Below are 17571 nucleotides of genomic sequence, written 5' to 3' on the forward strand. Positions count from 1 at the left end.
ATGGGGAAAGTAGATTAGTCCTCGAACCAGGAGTCTTCTACTCTACACTGTTCTACTGCTCTCTCTGTATCACCCCCATTCTCTCCTCCTTTGTTCCATTCTATCAGGAAGATGTGATCCTTTAGGTCAAACCCTCTATTTGTACCTTTGATACTTCCTGGTACCATCTCCTTAGGGAGGTTTGCCCCTCTCACTTTCATTTTCTCATTATCTACTGGTTCCTTCCTCACTATACAAGTATCTATATCTCTCCTAACTTTAAAATGGTAGCTGGGTACTGGACCTGGCATCAGGAAGGTTTCCTTCAAATCCAGCCTTAGATACTTACTAGCTGTGTCACTCAAATCAAGTCGTTTAACCTTTGCTTGCCTCAGTTTCTTCATTGATAAAATGGGGATAATAACAATACCTTTCTCCTAAGGTTATTATGAGGACAAAATGAGATGATATTTGTTAAGAGTTTTGCAAAGTTTAAGGTTCAATATAAGTATTGTCATAACAATGACAATAATACTAACAAATAATAAAAGTTTCATTTGAAGCTACCATCCCATGAAGCATTCTCTTCCCTTCCATAACCAAACTTCTAGAAAAGCAACCTTAGTCTGTTCCTTTTATTTCCTGCCCTTCCATTTCTCAGTTACTTGTAATCTGGCCTCCATTTATAGGTTCATAGGATTGCAGACAGAGGGTATTCTTAAAGTTGATCAAGTCTAGCTCCCTTATTTTTACAGGAGAGGTCACTGAGGCCCAGAGTCTCTGATCCCCACACCCCTAGAATTCCCATTCCACCAATTTCTTTTGAAGCTCAAAGTCACACTAATAAGTTTCAGAGGCAAGTTTTAAAACCAGCTGCTCTGATTCCAAATCTAGTCCTCTTGTCCCTGTATCATGTTGCCTTGTATTTCTCTTCAAAGTCACCAATATTTTAACTACTTTTCTCCTTCCTTAGTCTTCTTGAGCTCTCTGAAGCTTTTGACCCCTCTCTTCTCAGACCCCACTCCTTTCTCCACTGGTGTCTGCGACACTGCTATCAATTTGAGTCCTCTCTTCCCACTCAGCTGACCTTTCCTTGATCTCTGCTGGATCACCATCTTTCCATTTCCTGCTCCATGAATGTGAGCGTTCTTCAAGGTTCTATCCTGTATCCTCCTCTTCTTTTTTACCCTCCCCTATCTGTTGCCATAGATTCGATACCAGCTCTATGAAAAAGACTTCTGAATGTGCATATTTCAGCCCCAGTCTCTCATCTAAAGACCTAATGGACTAATGGACATCTCTGCCTTAATGGCCTCAGTGCATCTCAAATTTTGCAAAATTCTTCCCTTAATCTTTCCCTCATTCCAAAAGTTTCTATTTCTAACAAAAGTAACATCATCTTCCCAGACATCCAGATTCAGAACCTTGACTTCTTTCTCTCCCTCATCTACCATGTCCCATCAGTTGCCAGTTCTGTCAGTTTTATCTCCACAATCTCTCTTGCCTTTGTCCTCTACACTCCATTCATATAGTACTACCCTAGTTCAGGCCCCTATTAACCTATCTAGATTATTACTAAAGCCTCCTAATTATTCTCCCCACATTTTTTGAGGCAGTCAGAGTTAAATGACTTATCCAAAGTTACAAAGCCAGTAAGTATGCATCTGAGGCTATATTTGAGCTCAGGTCCTCCAGACTCCAGGGCCAGTGCTCTATCTACTGAGCCACCTAGCTGTCTCTCTCCCCACTTCTTTTACTCTCCCTTCTCTATTCCATCTTCTTCACAGTTTTCACAATCTTCTTCCTAAAACAAGGGTCTGATTATATCCCTCTCACACTCAAAATCTCTAGTGGCTCTTTCTTTATTGCCTCCATGACAAAATACAGGCTGTCCCCAAAGTCTTAGTGCCATTGTGCTGCACTAGGGCTTTTGGGATACCTTTTACAGCTGAGGCTGACTGGCATTCAAAGCTCTCCACCCCAAGATTCCAGCCTCATTTCACATGCCACATGCTTTGTGTTCCAAACAAACAAGTTGCCTTGCTCCTCTGTTGTCCCCCCACCAGTAATTTGCAAAGGCTTTGGTATGGACCACACCCTTCTTAGAACCTGTTTCCTTCAAGGTTCAGCTGAGGTCTCATGTTCTCTGGGAGGTTATTTCCTGATCCCCTCAATTGTTAATACTCTCTCTTCAAATGGCTATCTATTTACTTTTTTATGTGCATGTTTTATCCCTTCTCCCCTCAAAGAATATAAACTCTTTGAGGACAGGGACTATTTATTTCTGTCTTTGTTACCCCAATCCCAGCATGGTACCAGATACTACTACACTGTATACAGCAGAGTTTTGATGAGCTAACTAGCTGTGTGACCATGGACAGATTTTTAAACTCTCTGATTTTTAGATCCATCTGCAAAATGGGGATAATAATACCTGTTTTGTTGTGAGGGCACTGTGTACAAATGAGGCCGTTAATATTAAGAGAGAATAAGGATGGAAAAGCAAGCAGGGTAACATAAGTCAAAAAAAAAAAATGTCCCCGAATGGTGAAAATACATTCCTCTCTACCTTGCTGTCTGGGGATTTCCTTGTGCTGAACTTGGTTAAAACTCAACTAGTCAAGGAAATCAATGCCAGGCTCATTCTGTAATGCATTCATTGGTGCCCCTCCTGCTCCTGGCCTGGGCAAAGTTAATCATCACACCGTACCTTTGTGACTGAGGGTTGCAGGTTCCGATTTCCAGCCCTCTGGGTTGAGGCCAAACAGTGTGCTGAAGCAGTCTGACAGCTCCTCCTCAGTCATGTGCTCCCCTGTGGCCGTCCAGTAAAAAGACCAGTGGTTAGTGCCTGGGGTGGAGGCCAAGAAGGCTGGGCTGCTGCTCCACTCAAGATGAGCTCCAATACTCTGGGAATCATTATTTCTTCATTAAATCTACTGACACAGCTCCTGACCTAGTAGAGATGCTTCATGGCTGGCTGTGGCCTTCCCGCCAGAGACCAACCCCTTGGGTGACATGCCCCTGGCAACTCAACTGAGCAGATCTTCGGACAATAAACCAGGCCCATACTCCCCAACTTTTCTCCTTTGGTGGGGTCTGCCAATGCCTGTGGACTGTAGAGTCCTTGGGCCCTGGCCAGCATCAAGGTCCCTGGATTACCTCCATGTCGAGGTAATGATGGCTAGAAAACAAGGGGAGCCAGTTCCTATTTTTAAGGTAAGGGGCAAGTCTGAGGGTTATACTTATGTCCAAAAATATTAAAAGACCCAGAGAAAGGCCTCTGGTGTATTGAGAACAGTCTTCTTTGCTGTATTTACAGAAGCTGGACAAAAATTGTTCAGGAGACGTGGAGATGACTTTTGAGCTCTCAGAGTGGGGGAAGAGTCCCTATTATTGTGAAGTACTCTCATCAGTTATTTCATTATTTCCCTAACTGGAAGAACAAGCACCATCCCCCAGGCTGCCTTTGGTGCTTTTAACCGCACCTCTTCTATTCTGAAGTGAAGCTTTGACTTATGTGTAAGGGAGGGGAAGAGGCTTTCATGGGTTAATGAACTAGAATACCGGGTGATCCCTTTATGAGGCGCCAACACTTCTCTGATTGAGTTAAGGGGGGAACAAAGCAATTGGCTGAGCAAACAAATTAGCCAGTGGCGCTTGGAGCTTTAAATAGCTAAGTCCTGGACAAATTTCAGCAGTTCAAGAGGGAAAGATCATGAGCCTTCTGCTGACTGGGAAGACCACTGGGGGGATGGGGGGGGGGGGAGAAGGGGAATATGGGTTTTTCAAAGCCATGGAGTTTTGATGGGGAGCTATGGGATCAGGAAAAGACACTGGGGAACACAGCCAGATTCTCTAGACAGACCTGGACAATAAGGAGTAGGAAGGCAAGGGGAAAAAAAGCATTTTTAAGGACCCTGATCCCTGGCAACAGAGAAGGCAGTTGGGCTTTGGGGATCTGACCCTGGGAAGCCAGTTGAGCAACCCATTCTGAAGAGCCAACTGCATTCTCTACAATGAGAAAAAGGTCTTCCAGCGTCTGCAGGGCCAGTTCCCTTCCCTTCCCACATTCCTTCCTCTCATTCTTCCCACAAATGTTATATATATTTGTGGGTGAATATGCTCCAAGTGCAGGAGAGGAATATTTAATATTTACTTGATAAGTTACTTGAGTGAATGACCTTGCTTAATGTTGACTGTATTCACTGGTTTATTTTTCATGGCAAGCACACCACTAGGGGCTTATCAGTGGCAGTGTTGGAGGACTCTGAGAACCCAAGGGAGCAGCCTATGAGTGCTAGTTACTAAACTCCCCTCAAAGGGGCTACCTGAGTGATACAACTCGATCATGGTATATTGTGCTAAGTTATGCTTCAATACCCTTCTTTAAAAAACATCACAGATTGCTTATTCAGCTTGCTCACACACAGTACTGACTGCCAAGGGGCTTTCCATCTAGCCAAAGGACACTGCCAAACCATTGTCACAGGGATCTCCTCTTCCCATCTCTTATTATTCACCCCTCATTCCCAAAGTCCTCCCATCTTTTGATACTTCAGAGAGTAACCAAGTAGTAGGCAAGGAATGGAAGAACACAGGTCTAAATTTACCCTCTGACCTTTACCTGTGTCATCATGAGGAAGATACTTGGCTTCTCAGAGCCTCAGTTTCCATCTTTGTAAAAGGAGGCTTATTCTACCAATCCCTAGCTCACTATTGTGATAAAATACATAAATTTTGCAAACCCATTAATGTTCTAGCCATCCAAGTTATAACAATTATCTCATGTTGGGGGATACTTCCTACCACTGCTACTCATTGGCAGACTTATTAAGGTCTGTGACCTGCTGGCTCTGCTCTGTGGAACCTACCATTTAAAGAATTCCAGCGCAGGGGTAACTGGGTGGTTGCAGTGCATAGAGCATGGCCCTGGAGTCAGGAGGACCTGAGTTCAAACCCAGCCTCTGACACTTAATAATTACTTAGCTGCCTGTGGCCTTGGGCAAGCCACTTAACCCCATTGCTCTGCCAAAAATAAAAAAAAAAGAATGGCAACACTAGTTGGTTAGTGTTTTCTCTGATTCTCCATACCTAACTAGCCTACCTTGTGTTCTGATTATTATGTATCTTGGATGATGCCTTTTGTGTTATATTTCACCCAATGGTGGTTGATAGTTTATTTTAGGCATACATACTGACCTTTGGTTAGAAGCAATTCTAGGAAATCTTCTCTCTTAATAGCCATTTTTCCATCCTTATTAAGATAACCAAGAACTTTGAAAGCATTTCGGATTTCACTCATTGTTTGACCAAAAGGTGGTCTGTGGTTGATGTAAACTTTCACAAACTCTGGCAAGTTGATTGAATCAACGAGTTTCCCTGTATCCACATACTCACTGAATTTAACTTCATTTAGCATATCATCAATCTAAAAAGGATGCAGAAATTTAAAAAAATGTATCTCAGTAAACCATGAATCTGAAATTTTTCACACACTGAAATTTTTTTAATTAATATATTATTTCTTATAACACCATAATTATCTCAAGTATATCTCTTCCTCCCCCCCCATCCCATATGACAAACAGTACTTTTTTTTTAAGGTTTTTGCAAGGCAATGGGGTTAAGTGGCTTGCCCAAGGCTACACAGCTAGATAATTATTAAGTGTCTGAGGTTGGATTTGAACTCAGGTCCTCCTGACTCCAGGGTCCGTGCTCTGTCCACTTTATCACCTAGCCACCCCAATAGGTTTTTGTTTTTTTTTAGGTTTTTGCAAGGCAAATGGGGTTAAGTGGCTTGCCCAAGGCCACACAGCTAGGTAATTATTAAGTGTCTGAGACCGGATTTGAACCCGGGTACTCCTGACTCCAAGGCCCATGCTTATCCACTACGCCACCTAGCCGCCCCCCGATAGTTTTTTAAAAGAAAGATTTTATTGAGGCAGCTAGGTGGAGCAGTGGATAGAGCACCGACCCTGGAGTCAGGAGGACCTGAGTTCAAATCCAACCTCAGACACTTAATAATTATATAGCTGTGTGGCCTTGGGCAAGCCACTTAACCCCATTGTCTTGCAAAAAAAAAGGATTTTATTTATTTTGACTTTTACAATTTTTCTCCTAATCTTGCTTCCCTCCACCCCACCTCCCACAGAAGGCAGTCTGTTAGTCTTTATATTGTTCCCATGGTATACATTGATTTCAGTTGAATGTTCACATATTTTTAAAAAGAAAATAAAAGGCACATTTTGTTTTTCTCAGTGTGATTATTCAATTCATAAATATTTATCCATAATAATGATGATCATGATGAGCATATCTATAGTGTTCTAAAGACTGCAAAGTCTTGAGACAGCTAGGTGGCACAGTGGATAGAAGTCAGTAGTATCTGAATTCAAATCCAGCATCAGACACTTAATAATTACCTAGCTGTGTGACCTTGAGCAAGTCACTTAACTCCATTGTCTTAAGTTAAAAAAAAAAGAAAAGAAAAAGATTGCAAAGTCTTTTACACAAATCATTCCAACAATGCTGGAAGGTAGAAACAGTGTTATCCACTTAGTGTCAGATTTTAACTAAAGTCTTCCTAACTCCAGGTCCTGTCAACTACACACCTTGTTGTGTTGTTTAGTTGTTTACACTTGTATACAATTCTTCATGACCCCTTTTAGAGTTTTCTTGGTAAAGATCCTGGAGTGCTTTGCTATTTCCTTCTCCAGCTCATTTCTCAGATGAGAAAACTGAGGCAAAGAGGATGAACAACTTAGCCAGAGTACCACAGCTAGGGAGTATCTGTGGCCATATTTGATATGAACCTAGTGCTCTATCCATTGAACCACCTAGATGTTCCCAATTTCTCAATCATTCAGAAAGACAGTTTGATGAAAACTCAGAAGACACCTAGTCCAATCTCTTGGTGCACGTATAACTTGTTGTTTCTGAAACGAATAGTTAAATTTAACCATAATAAGAGTCTTAGAGTTTGTAGCTTAGGGTTTTTGATGTTGTATCCTTCTGGAGATGATCTGTGAATTCTTTCTTTTTTAAATTTTAATTAATTAATTTCTTTACACATAGCTGAAAGTGATGTTACAGTACATGTTATTTACAACTGTGCAGTAATGTGTTACAAAATAAATTATCTAGAAGGCAGCAAAAGTGTATTGTTAATATATATAAAAACTGTACAGCATTTATGGCATACATTTTTATATGAATATTGGCTCTGAGGTGTTTTCAAGTTATATGTTCTCAGAAAGAGAAACAAAATGTCCAAGATTAAAGGAAAAAATATATAAACCACATGGATTTGATACAATTGGCAGAGTCCTCGCTCGGCATAAGCATCCCCAGACCTGTGATTTCAGCTGTGAAGCATCCTTAGATTTGCTAGTCGGTTGGCTCCACCCATTATGCCTTTGTCCATCTACTTAAGGTGGGTTGGGTGCCTTTTACTTTATTTTTCTATTACTTCAGGATGGAAAGAAAAACTTTAAAAAAATGAATTGTGAATTCTTTCAAATGAAATTTCATTTTCTAAGTTTAGAAGTTCAGGGCAGTTCTATTATTTCCTGCAATATAGTGTTAAGATTTTTTTTTTGTCCTGTCAGGTTCTTCTGGGTTCCTATAATAATTAGGTTGTCTCTATACATCCTGACTTCAAGTTTAGTATGTTTTGCTTGCATAGTTAGCCTACTTTCTTTTAGTGTTCTTATTTCTTGTGTCTCTTCTTCTAGGTTGTCTTTTGCTTCTGTGTATTTGCATTTCCAATCTATTATTCTCTCTTTTGTTTCTTTGGCAAGACTTGCAGATTCAAGTTTTTCTATTCTGCTAATTATATTTTCTGTGTAGGATATAAATTCTGCTCTCATAATTATCATTTCTCTTTTAAATCACTCAGGAACAGTGTGTTGTGGATTCATGTTCTCCTCAACTCCCACGGGGTCCTTTGTCTCATCAAGTGTTAGATCATTTTCCTTCTTTTTATAAGAGGGGACAATATTTATTCATAGATGCCTGAATTCATTTACTAGATCTGAAGGCCATATTGTCTTCTATTGTTAAGTTTTTTCATATTGATTTACCTGTTTATGTTGGAGGTCTTTTGATTTCTTCTTCCTGAAATTTTTCAGTCTTTTCCCTTTTGTCCTTATCACTCATTTTCTGACTCCCTCCCTTCTAACTGTGATTTCCTTGGGGGCTGGATCTTAAGTGTCTCAACCTCCTCCTTTACTGAGTAATTCATAGTTCATCAGTCTAGTTCTCTGCCCTAGGTGACTTTTGGGTGTTCAGAACTGGTCCCAGCTAGATGTTGTGCACTTCTTTCAGACTTAAGTTGGATTCTATATAATTCTCCACTTGCAGTGTCCTGGTCTGGTGGCCCTTTCCACTCCCTCTGCTCATTACTTCTCTGGCCAGGCACCAGCTCTTCAAAGCCTGTTTTCCTTGACTCAGAGTCAGTGAATGTCATTTCCTGGTTTGGGGAGATTTTTAAACTTTCTTTTGGATTCTGGGTATCCTAGAACATAGAACTAACTTAAATCACTTTATCTTTGGTAAATAATTTCTGTCTTGGAGAGGCCTGAGAGGTTATGGGCAATAAAGAAAATGTCTTGTTCATCACCTTATTGCTCATGTGACCTGGAAATCTCCATCTAGTTTGATCTGTAGCCAAAAGTCATTCCTTGAGAGCTGGAATGACTATATTTTTCTGTCCAGTATCTAGTATAGGTCTTGTCATATATCAGGTGCTCGAACTGACTTAAACTGACCAAGAATTCCCTCCATCATAAGCCCAATCACTGACTATTTATCCTGAAAGTTTCTAGTTTCATGTTTCTTGAAAATAGTGATGGTAGCAAAGTGGGAAGATACGATAGTGATATCCCAGAAAAAAAAAAGAGAAGTGACATCTCAGAAAAGATAAAGCATTTAAAAAAATATACAGAAGGCCAAAAGTAGTTCAGAAGAGGACACAGAAAGCCAGGTCAGTTTTAGAATTACCATTTAAATTGATTAGTTTAAAAACAAAGCTGTACATAGTAGAGATTTCAGATTTTATATGCAATCCTCTTTTTTGTTATTTTTTTAAAATAAGAAATATATTTTGATGTTTATCAAGTTCATAATGAGGAAAAACAATTGTTTTATTCCATGCCCTAATGAAAGTAACTTACTTGGGGCTGCCAAACAGTTCAACCAATCTGGAAATAAATTTTGGGGGAACAATGCCCCCAAAGTTATCAAACTGTGCATACTATTTTTTAAAATTTTTTTTTTAGGTTTTTGCAAGGCAGTGGGGTTAAGAGGCTTGCCCAAGGCCACATAGCTAGGTAATTATTAAGTTTCTGAGGTCAGATTTGAACTTTGTGTGACCTTGGGCAAATCACTTAACCCCAATGTCTTAAATAAATGTAAAAAAAAGAGTGACTTGCTCCAGGTCTTGCAACTATAAGCACACCAACTAGAAACCCTTCTGCTTCCCACCAAGCATACCATGTCTCTTCTCTTGGCTCTGTTCCATAGGTGAACTTGGAGCCAGAATCACAAGACAGGAATAGGAATGTGCATGACCAAACTATTTATTGTGATTCAAGTCAATAAATCTTTATTCTGAAAAAAGACAAAAAAAATCCCTGCTCCCTGTCTCCCTGCTTTCCCTCCACCTCAACTGGAAGACTCTCATCAGGCTCAAAGATCAGTGTATGAGACTTGGACAGGACTGAGAAAATAAAGCTTGGGGAAGACTGAGAAAACAGCCACATTCAAGTTCCTGGATGTTCTGATTGTTGTGGAGTTGTTGCATTGCCAGGATCTTCAGAGGTTGTCTAGCCCGACCTGCACCTAGGTTACAGTCTCTTCTATGAGTTCCCCTTAGGTTCCCTTTTGCCTGAGAGGCTCCAGGGAGGGACGGCTAACTCACTATATACCCATGCTAGATCACAGCCTTTTGAAATGATTCTGATTGGATGTCTTCCCTGTATCTGGCCTATTACTTTTGTCAAAAGATTCCAATTCTGCCCTTGGGGGGGTGAGAACAAGCCTAATCATTTCCATGGGATAATCCATAAAACAGCTGAATGTACTATCATGTCCACCCTCCTTTTCTCCAATCTCTACATCCCCAATTCCTCCAATTATTTCTAATATGGCAGATTTCAGGGGGTCTTCCCCATCCTCATTTGCTTTTTCTGGGTGCTATCCAGCTTACCAAAACCATCTTTGAAAAGGAACCCCAGACCTGAACCTCATGCCATCTCTGCTGGCCCCCTGGGATGTATCATCTCTATTTACTCAGTTCCTGTCCTTTCAAATCCCAGCTCACCTCCTCCAGGAAGCCTTCCCTTATCTCCTTGGCTAAAAACAATTATTTGTTTCCTATGATCCCTCACAGATCTTGTGTGGCTCTTGCTGCACATTCATCTATCTTCTTGACTTACCTCCTCTGCTACGCCATCAAGTTCCCTAAGGGCAGGGATTATTTATGAGTCTTTCTTCCTCCCCACAGGTAATGGAGAACAGTCATCGAGGGTGGAGAAGGGAATGCCAGATTTGGAATCAGAGTCCATGGGTCTAACCCCAGCTTTGCCATTTTTTACCTGGAGCCAGTCCCCTGATCTCCCAGGGCCTCTTCCTTTGGAAAATGACTAGACAATCTCTTCAGTCCCTTGATCTCAGCAGGAACTCAATAAATATTTGTTGAATAAATCTTTCCATGGGGTGGCTAGGTGGCACAATGGATAGAGCACCGGCCCTGGAATCAGGAGTACCTGAGTTCAAATCTGGCCTCAGACACTTATTACCTAGCTGTGTGGCCTTGAGCAAGCCATTTGACCCCACTGCCTTGCAAAAACTGAAAAAAAAAAGGAAAAGAAAAAGAAAGAATAAATCTTTCCATGGCTTATTCCTCTACCCAAGTCTTGGTCCTGGCTTAGCGATTTTATTTACTACAGAATTGAGTGGCCTTCATTTAAAGTCAGGAAAGAATCTTCAGTTGAAGCCAGAGCAACAAGAAACAACTAAATCCAGTTTCAGATCTAAGACATGATGGTGTCTCTTTAAAGAACTGAAAACAGAAGCAGGATCCTGAGGGGAGTTTGGCAGGCTGCCGTGTAGAAGGTCATCCTCCTTGGAGGACTAGCCCATCGGCCCTGATCTCTTTTGGCTGGCAGCTTGATTTGTGTGTGATGTGGTGGCCCTCTCTTTGGGCAGAGCTTTCCAGATACCCAGGAGCTTCTTCCAGGAGCAGAAACACTGCCTGTTGGCCCTTAGCTAAGATCCCCCCTTCTTTGCCTTGCATGGGGCCTGCCAGTTGGCTGCAGTCTTTCCAGCCCCACTGGAAGTGAGTCAGTCACACAGTTTGGGAAGAACTCCGAGGAAACAGCTATGTTCCAAAGTTCCTGCACGTCCTGTTCTCTTTCTAATGATGTCCATCACAACCACAGCTGATGACAAGATCAGGGCTTCACTTTCACTGGTCCATCTTCCCATCGTGTGGAATTAGCCCCTGGGTGCAGAGGCAGGGCCAGATTATTGCCATAATGGCAAATCAAATCTTCTCTAAAGAGGTGTCACTTCCCTATGAAGCTCCCCAGGCCCTAACTTAGCAGTTCTCTGGATGAGCTGGAAAGCTGGATTTCCTCTTATCACATTCAACAAGCTAAAATTCCTAAGACACTCAGAGGAGACTGAGGAAAATAGATAGTGATCATCAGTCTTGTTAGATTAAGTGGCTGCTGGGCTTGCCATCAGTGTCTGAGCCCTCTATATGTCAGAGCTGAGTTTAAAACAATGTGGAAAAGGACAGCAATGTCTCAATAGGGAATGTACCATTAACCACTCCAGAAAGCTGCTTTCAAGCCAAAAAGCCCTGAGAAAATTTCTATTAAAGTCTCCATAAATCTGACAGGAAAACAAAAGGTCCAAAAGCTTTTCCCAAGAGCTTTAGATAAAATGTCTCATCAGTTAGCAAAGTTTGTGGAAAGACATGAAATCTATCTGGATGAAAGGGTCTGAAGAAATGGTGTCATTATCTTTACCCAGGGCAACAAAAGAAACGTGTCCTTTAAAAAATGACTGAAAACAAATTAGCCGAATAGTTTGTAATAACACTTGATTAGAGGCAGAAGCCTGTTCTTACAGAGACCAGAGCCAGCTGACACTCCCAACACCTGCTCTGTACTACCTGCTGGCTAGACTTATAAATAACCATCACATGTCACAAACTACCTCGTTATTGCTGTTCAGTTGTTTTCAGTCATGTCTGACTCTTCAGGGACTCTATTATGGGGTTTTCTTGGCGGAGATTCTACAGTGGTTTGCCATTTTCTTCTCCGGCTCATTTTATAGAAGGGGAAACTGAGGCAAACAGGGTAAAGAGACTTGCCCAGAGTCATACAACTATGAAGTATTTGAGGTCACATTTGAACACAGATCTTCCTGACTCCAGGATCTAGCTCAAAGACTACAATCCCAAGGTAATATGTATGGACAACTAACCAGTCCTGACTAGATTCCTTTTATTCATTTCTTTTTTGCTTACTCTGATCACTCCTTAACCTTTTACTCCTTTTTTTCCTTGGTTTTTACAAGGCAATGGGGTTAAGTGATTTGCCCAAGGTCATTAAGTGTCTGAGGTTGGATTTGAACTCAGATCATCCTGACTCCAAGGCTGGTACTCTACCCACTGTGCCATGTAGCTGCCCCATCTTTTACTCCTTAATGGTAAAAATGAGTGGTTAGATTTCCCACCTCACAGAAGAGCAAGAACAGCAAATGGGCATCTCACTGTCCATTTCTTTTCTATATAACTGCTGGGCAGTGGCTTCCCTGATCTCTCCCTGCTCAGAGGTTCTTCTGGGTTTGGGGTTTTGTTTTGTTTTTTTTTTTGGTGTTATGGACCTCTGACATTCTGGGGAAGACTTGGATTTTTTTTTTTTTAGTTTTTTGCAAGGCAAACGGGGTTAAGTGGCTTGCCCAAGGCCACACAGCTAGGTAATTATTAAGTGTCTGAGACTGGATTTGAACCCAAGTACTCCTGACTCCAAGGCCGGTGCTTTATCCACTACGCCACCTAGCCGCCCCAGAAGACTTGGATTCTTTACAGAATAATGTATTTCTTAAAAGTGTAATTTAAAGAAATGCTTAATTTGATTTAGAGGTTCATAGCCATCCAAATTCACAGACTCCCTGAGGCCTTGTTCCAGCTGGAAGCCTCCCCTCATTTGCTCATATTTCCTCTATTATATGAGTTATTTTCATGTTATCTGTGTGTTATCTGCTGTCACCTCTGTTAGATTTTGTGCTCTCTGAGGAAAGGAACTGTAACCTGTTTATATTAGTATTTTTCCCAGTACCTGATGCTGATAGCAGAGGCTTCCTAAAGCCTTCATAAAGTTTGTGAAGTCCCATCCTATTGACCTTCTCCAGCCTTGGTGTGGTAATGGCAGCAACCTTCTGGTGACAGCCCAGTGGCTTGACCTTCTTCAGTCTTCAGCTTCTATTCTACCTCCTCTGGGAAGCCTTCCCTGATTCTCTCAGGGGTTAGAGTTCCTCCACCCTCAAATTACCTTGGATTCCCTTGTTTCTGAAGAGATTGGGAAACAGAGTCTGTTTTTTTTGCCTTAGTGTCCCTAGCATCTAGGACAGGACTTTGTCCATAACAGAAGCTGAATAAATATTTGAATCAAATAACCTGCATCTCTATTCAATGGTGTGGCTCCCTACCTTTAATAGCAGTCATTATATGTTCCACGGTATAATCACTAAGAGAAAATGGGGACTAGCCCATGATCAAGAGAGGTGAAAAGCCCAGATTCCTAAATACCCAATAATGACATTCATGACTAATTCTCAGAAGAGACAGAGTTCTCAACAAAAAGCTGATGAAGGGATGCTGTTGTCTGTGCCTAGTTCCCTGTCCCCCTTTTCTCAGCAGGGGCTCAGATCTTCTTTTTTGCCACATGCTCCTCAGAGATGAGTGTTTAGGTGGAGTTTGTGGATGCCCTTGAAAGGACCACCCGGCCCACACAGATATTTTCATCCAAGAGTCTACAGTGATCAGGAGAATGGCTCCATTTGTTGTCTCATGTCCCAGATGCTTTTTTGGGAGAAGACAAGCTACCTTCTGATCACACAGTGATCCTGATATAGGAGCAGCTGCCCCCAGTCAAGGAGATATCAAAGCTAGCAGCACAGAAAAGTGACCTTCTCAGGATGACCACAAAATAAAACCCAAGCCCTTTAGAACTCCTGCACCTTCAGGAGGTCTTTATGGGGTTTTGATAGTTTATATGATGGAGTCATTTCTCTTCCTCTTCTTTTGGGGGTGTTTTTAAAAGTGCTGATCATTATCCCTCCTGGTAGAAGTCAGAGGCCAAACATTTGTATGCTGTCAGATACAGTCACTCACTCTAACCTCACCATACCTTCTCTACCATTTCATTTGGGGATCTCATCAGCTCCCTTAGATTTAATCATCATCTTTACGCTGATGATACCCAGAACTACTTACCCAGCTCTTCCAGACTTACAGCTCCAATTGTGAACAAGATGTATCAGTATGTTCAAAACTGATCTCGTTGTCCCCCTAAAGCCTCTCCTTTCCCTAGATGCTTTATGATTCTTGGGGGTACTACCATACTGCCAGGCATCGTGGACTACCATCAAGGTGTCACCTCCCCCCCAATGCCTCGCCCTCTCCTCCTCTCCTGTCCAATCTGGCCCAAGTTCAGTTAATTCTCTCTCCCTAACACCTTTTGTCTACAACCCCTTCTCTTTTCTGTTCCTCCACCTGCCTGGAAAGTTCTGTCTCATCACCATGAAACTTCTTTCAAATTTCTACTCAAGTCTCACATTCTAGATGAGTTTCCTGGTCTTCCTTCATCCTGGCTTAGAGCTTTTTCTTTGAGATTCTCTCCAACTTATCTTGTGTATATCTTATCTGGACACATTTGTTTTAGGTTGTCTCCCCATTAGACTGTGAGTTCCTTGAGAACAAAGACTGATTTTTGTTTTTTTTTTTCCCCTCTGTATTCCCAGAGCTTAGTCAAACAGTGGCACTTTAGGCACTTAATAATTGACTTAACAACTATTATTTTTTTCAAAGGAGAGGTCAATTTTGGGTTGAATATGCCTGAAAATGCCTGTGATATTAAAATAGAAGGCATAAGTAAAACTATCTAATAAATAGAAAAGTATGTGTCATGATGGATCCATGCTGGACTTGAAATCAGGAAGACCTGACTCAGATACTTCCTAGCTGTGTAACCCTGGTCAAGTCACTTGACCTCTTCTAGCTGGTTTTCTTATCTGTAAAATGCTATCTTTATCTATAAAATGGGGGCAATTCTTTTCTCCCAGAGCTGTTGTGGGGAACCAAATGAAATAACATGTGAAGCAGACTTTCACCATTATATAAATGATAGCTGTTGTTATTTTTTTTTTTTTTTTTTAGGTTTTTGCAAGGAAATGGGGTTAAGTGGCTTGCCCAAGGCCACACAGCTGGGTCATTATTAAGTGTCTGAGACCGGATTTGAACCCAGGTACTCCTGACTCTAAGGCCGGTGCTTTATCCACCATGCCACCTAGCTGCCCCCTGTAGCTGTTATTATTAAATGAGGATACTGGTCAGCCATGCAGACTAGAAAGAGGAGAAAGAAATCTTAGAGCTCAAGATAGGAACACATCTTGACTGTGTTTTCATCTGCTTACCTCAATTCCTGAGAGCATTTCTCCTTCTCTTTCTCTCTTCTCTCTAGCTCTGTCTTTCTCTCTCTCTTCCCCCCTTTCCCTCACCCTCTCTCTGTCTCTGTCTTTCTCTCTCTCCCTCCTCTCTCTCCCTCCCTCCCCCTTTCTGTTTCTCTGTTTTTCTGTCTCTCTTCTTCCCTCTCCCTCCCTTTCTTGTTCTCTGTCTCCCTTCCACCCTCTCTTTCTCTGTCTTGGTCTTTCCCCTTTTGACCCTCATCTCTGTCTGTCTCTACCTCTTCTCTCTGTCTTTGTCTTCTAACTGCCTGTCTCTCCTCACAATAACATGCTCTATGTCAAGGTAAGTCCTTTTTCAACAATGTGTCTGAAGCCTCCACAACTGAATTTCCAAATCTAGTTTTTTACAAGAATAAACATAGGTCTTCTGCACTACAGCAGTAGCTTTAATAAAATCTTAAATATAATAAAATTAAATTAAAAAAAAGAATAAACATAGGATCCATCCTTTGACCCACAACTATTGTTTCTCTGAGAATGCATGGTTGAGTTCCTTGACTTTTCTGGTGTAAGTAAAATATTCTCTCTCTCTCTCTCTCTCTCTCTCTCTCTCTCTCTCTCTCACTCTCACTCTCACTCTCACTCTCACTCTCACTCTCACTCTCTCTCATCCCTACCTGCTCTTCAGATGGATAGAAGCCAATTGCTCTCATTAAAAAAGGAAGCTCGCTCAGGGGGATATGTGTTGACACCTTTCTGGTCTCCATTGTATCAATACCTTGACTCCGGAGCTGAGAGTAATAAAAATAGTCCTCCAGTTCCTAAGAGAGAACACACACACACACACAAAACATGACCAATATAGGCTTTGGAAGGCAATAAGTACAAGGCAGTGACTTTTCCGTATTTTCTAGGAAGTCTATCTTTAAGGTATTAGGATGATAAACTTTTTTTTTAGATTTTTTTTTTTTGCAAGGCAAATGGGGTTAAGTGGCTTGCCCAAGGCCACACAACTAGGTAATTATTAAGTGTCTGAGGTTGGATTTGAACCCAGGTACTCCTGATTCCAAGGCCAGTGCTCTATTCACTGGGCCACCTAGCTGCCCCAGGATGATAAACTTTCAAAAAGGCACCAGGGTTACTTGTAGGTCCATTCATTTTTTAACACAATTACCTTGTAGAATTCTCCTTCTCTGCCCCCATCTAACAGCCCATAGAATGGGTTCAGATCTTCACCCCCCAGGTAAACAGCTGCCTCCAGAGCCCTGGAATAATAACACAAACACCACTATTGGAGAGCACTCACTCAGAACAGCCTTCAAATAGTAGTCTGCCCCAGAGCTCACAGCTGCTGAGGCACATTAGACAAAGAAGGGTAATTAAAGTCTTGGATGGCTTGTTAGGAAAATTCCCTGGGAGATCCACCCAAAAAGGAAAAATCCTGATGCCAGTGTAGCAGCCAGCAGTACCATAGCACTAGGATGGAAACCCACTTTGTTACATCCCAGTTAGGTTATTATGTATCAATCCCTCTGAGACTCAGTTTCTCCACTGGTCAAATGTGGAGAAAAATCCCAATGCTGCCTCCCAACTCCAGGGCTGCTGGGAGGTTCACATGATAGAATGACTGCCTATTGTTGAGGCATGAGCTCAGCCCAGGGGTTGGCCCAGAGAGGAACTTGGTACAAACGGTGCCCAATGTGAACTTGATCCCTGACATGTTCTGGCTCTAACAAAGAGGCCAAGCCTGCAGCTGGCTTTGCATGTTTGTGCCGTACCTTCCCCCAGGGCTCATGGGGACAGGCAACTTAGGAAGGTTTAGCAAAGCACAGAATGTGGCCCTTTGCACTGGGGAGAAAGGCCAGGTTCTGAAATCAAAGCCCATAGGATCCA

At 41.9% G+C, this 17571-nt stretch overlaps 1 protein-coding gene across 2 annotated transcripts in view; it reads right to left on the reverse strand.

Annotated features, from left to right (window-relative positions):
• CFAP251 (cilia and flagella associated protein 251) overlaps positions 1-17571 on the reverse strand; it is an 82695-nt gene that overhangs the window by 4455 nt on the left and 60669 nt on the right. For both annotated transcript variants that reach the window (XM_074205564.1, XM_074205563.1), the window contains 4 exons: positions 16853-16943; positions 16356-16499; positions 5179-5407; positions 2690-2791 (listed from right to left, as the gene is read on the reverse strand). In XM_074205564.1, the coding sequence (XP_074061665.1) occupies positions 2690-2791; positions 5179-5407; positions 16356-16499; positions 16853-16943 (566 nt within the window). The remainder of the gene's footprint in view (positions 1-2689; positions 2792-5178; positions 5408-16355; positions 16500-16852; positions 16944-17571) is intronic.

The sequence above is a fragment of the Macrotis lagotis genome, chromosome X (assembly GCF_037893015.1).
Source record: "Macrotis lagotis isolate mMagLag1 chromosome X, bilby.v1.9.chrom.fasta, whole genome shotgun sequence".
In the NCBI taxonomy this organism is placed as follows: domain Eukaryota; kingdom Metazoa; phylum Chordata; class Mammalia; order Peramelemorphia; family Peramelidae; genus Macrotis; species Macrotis lagotis.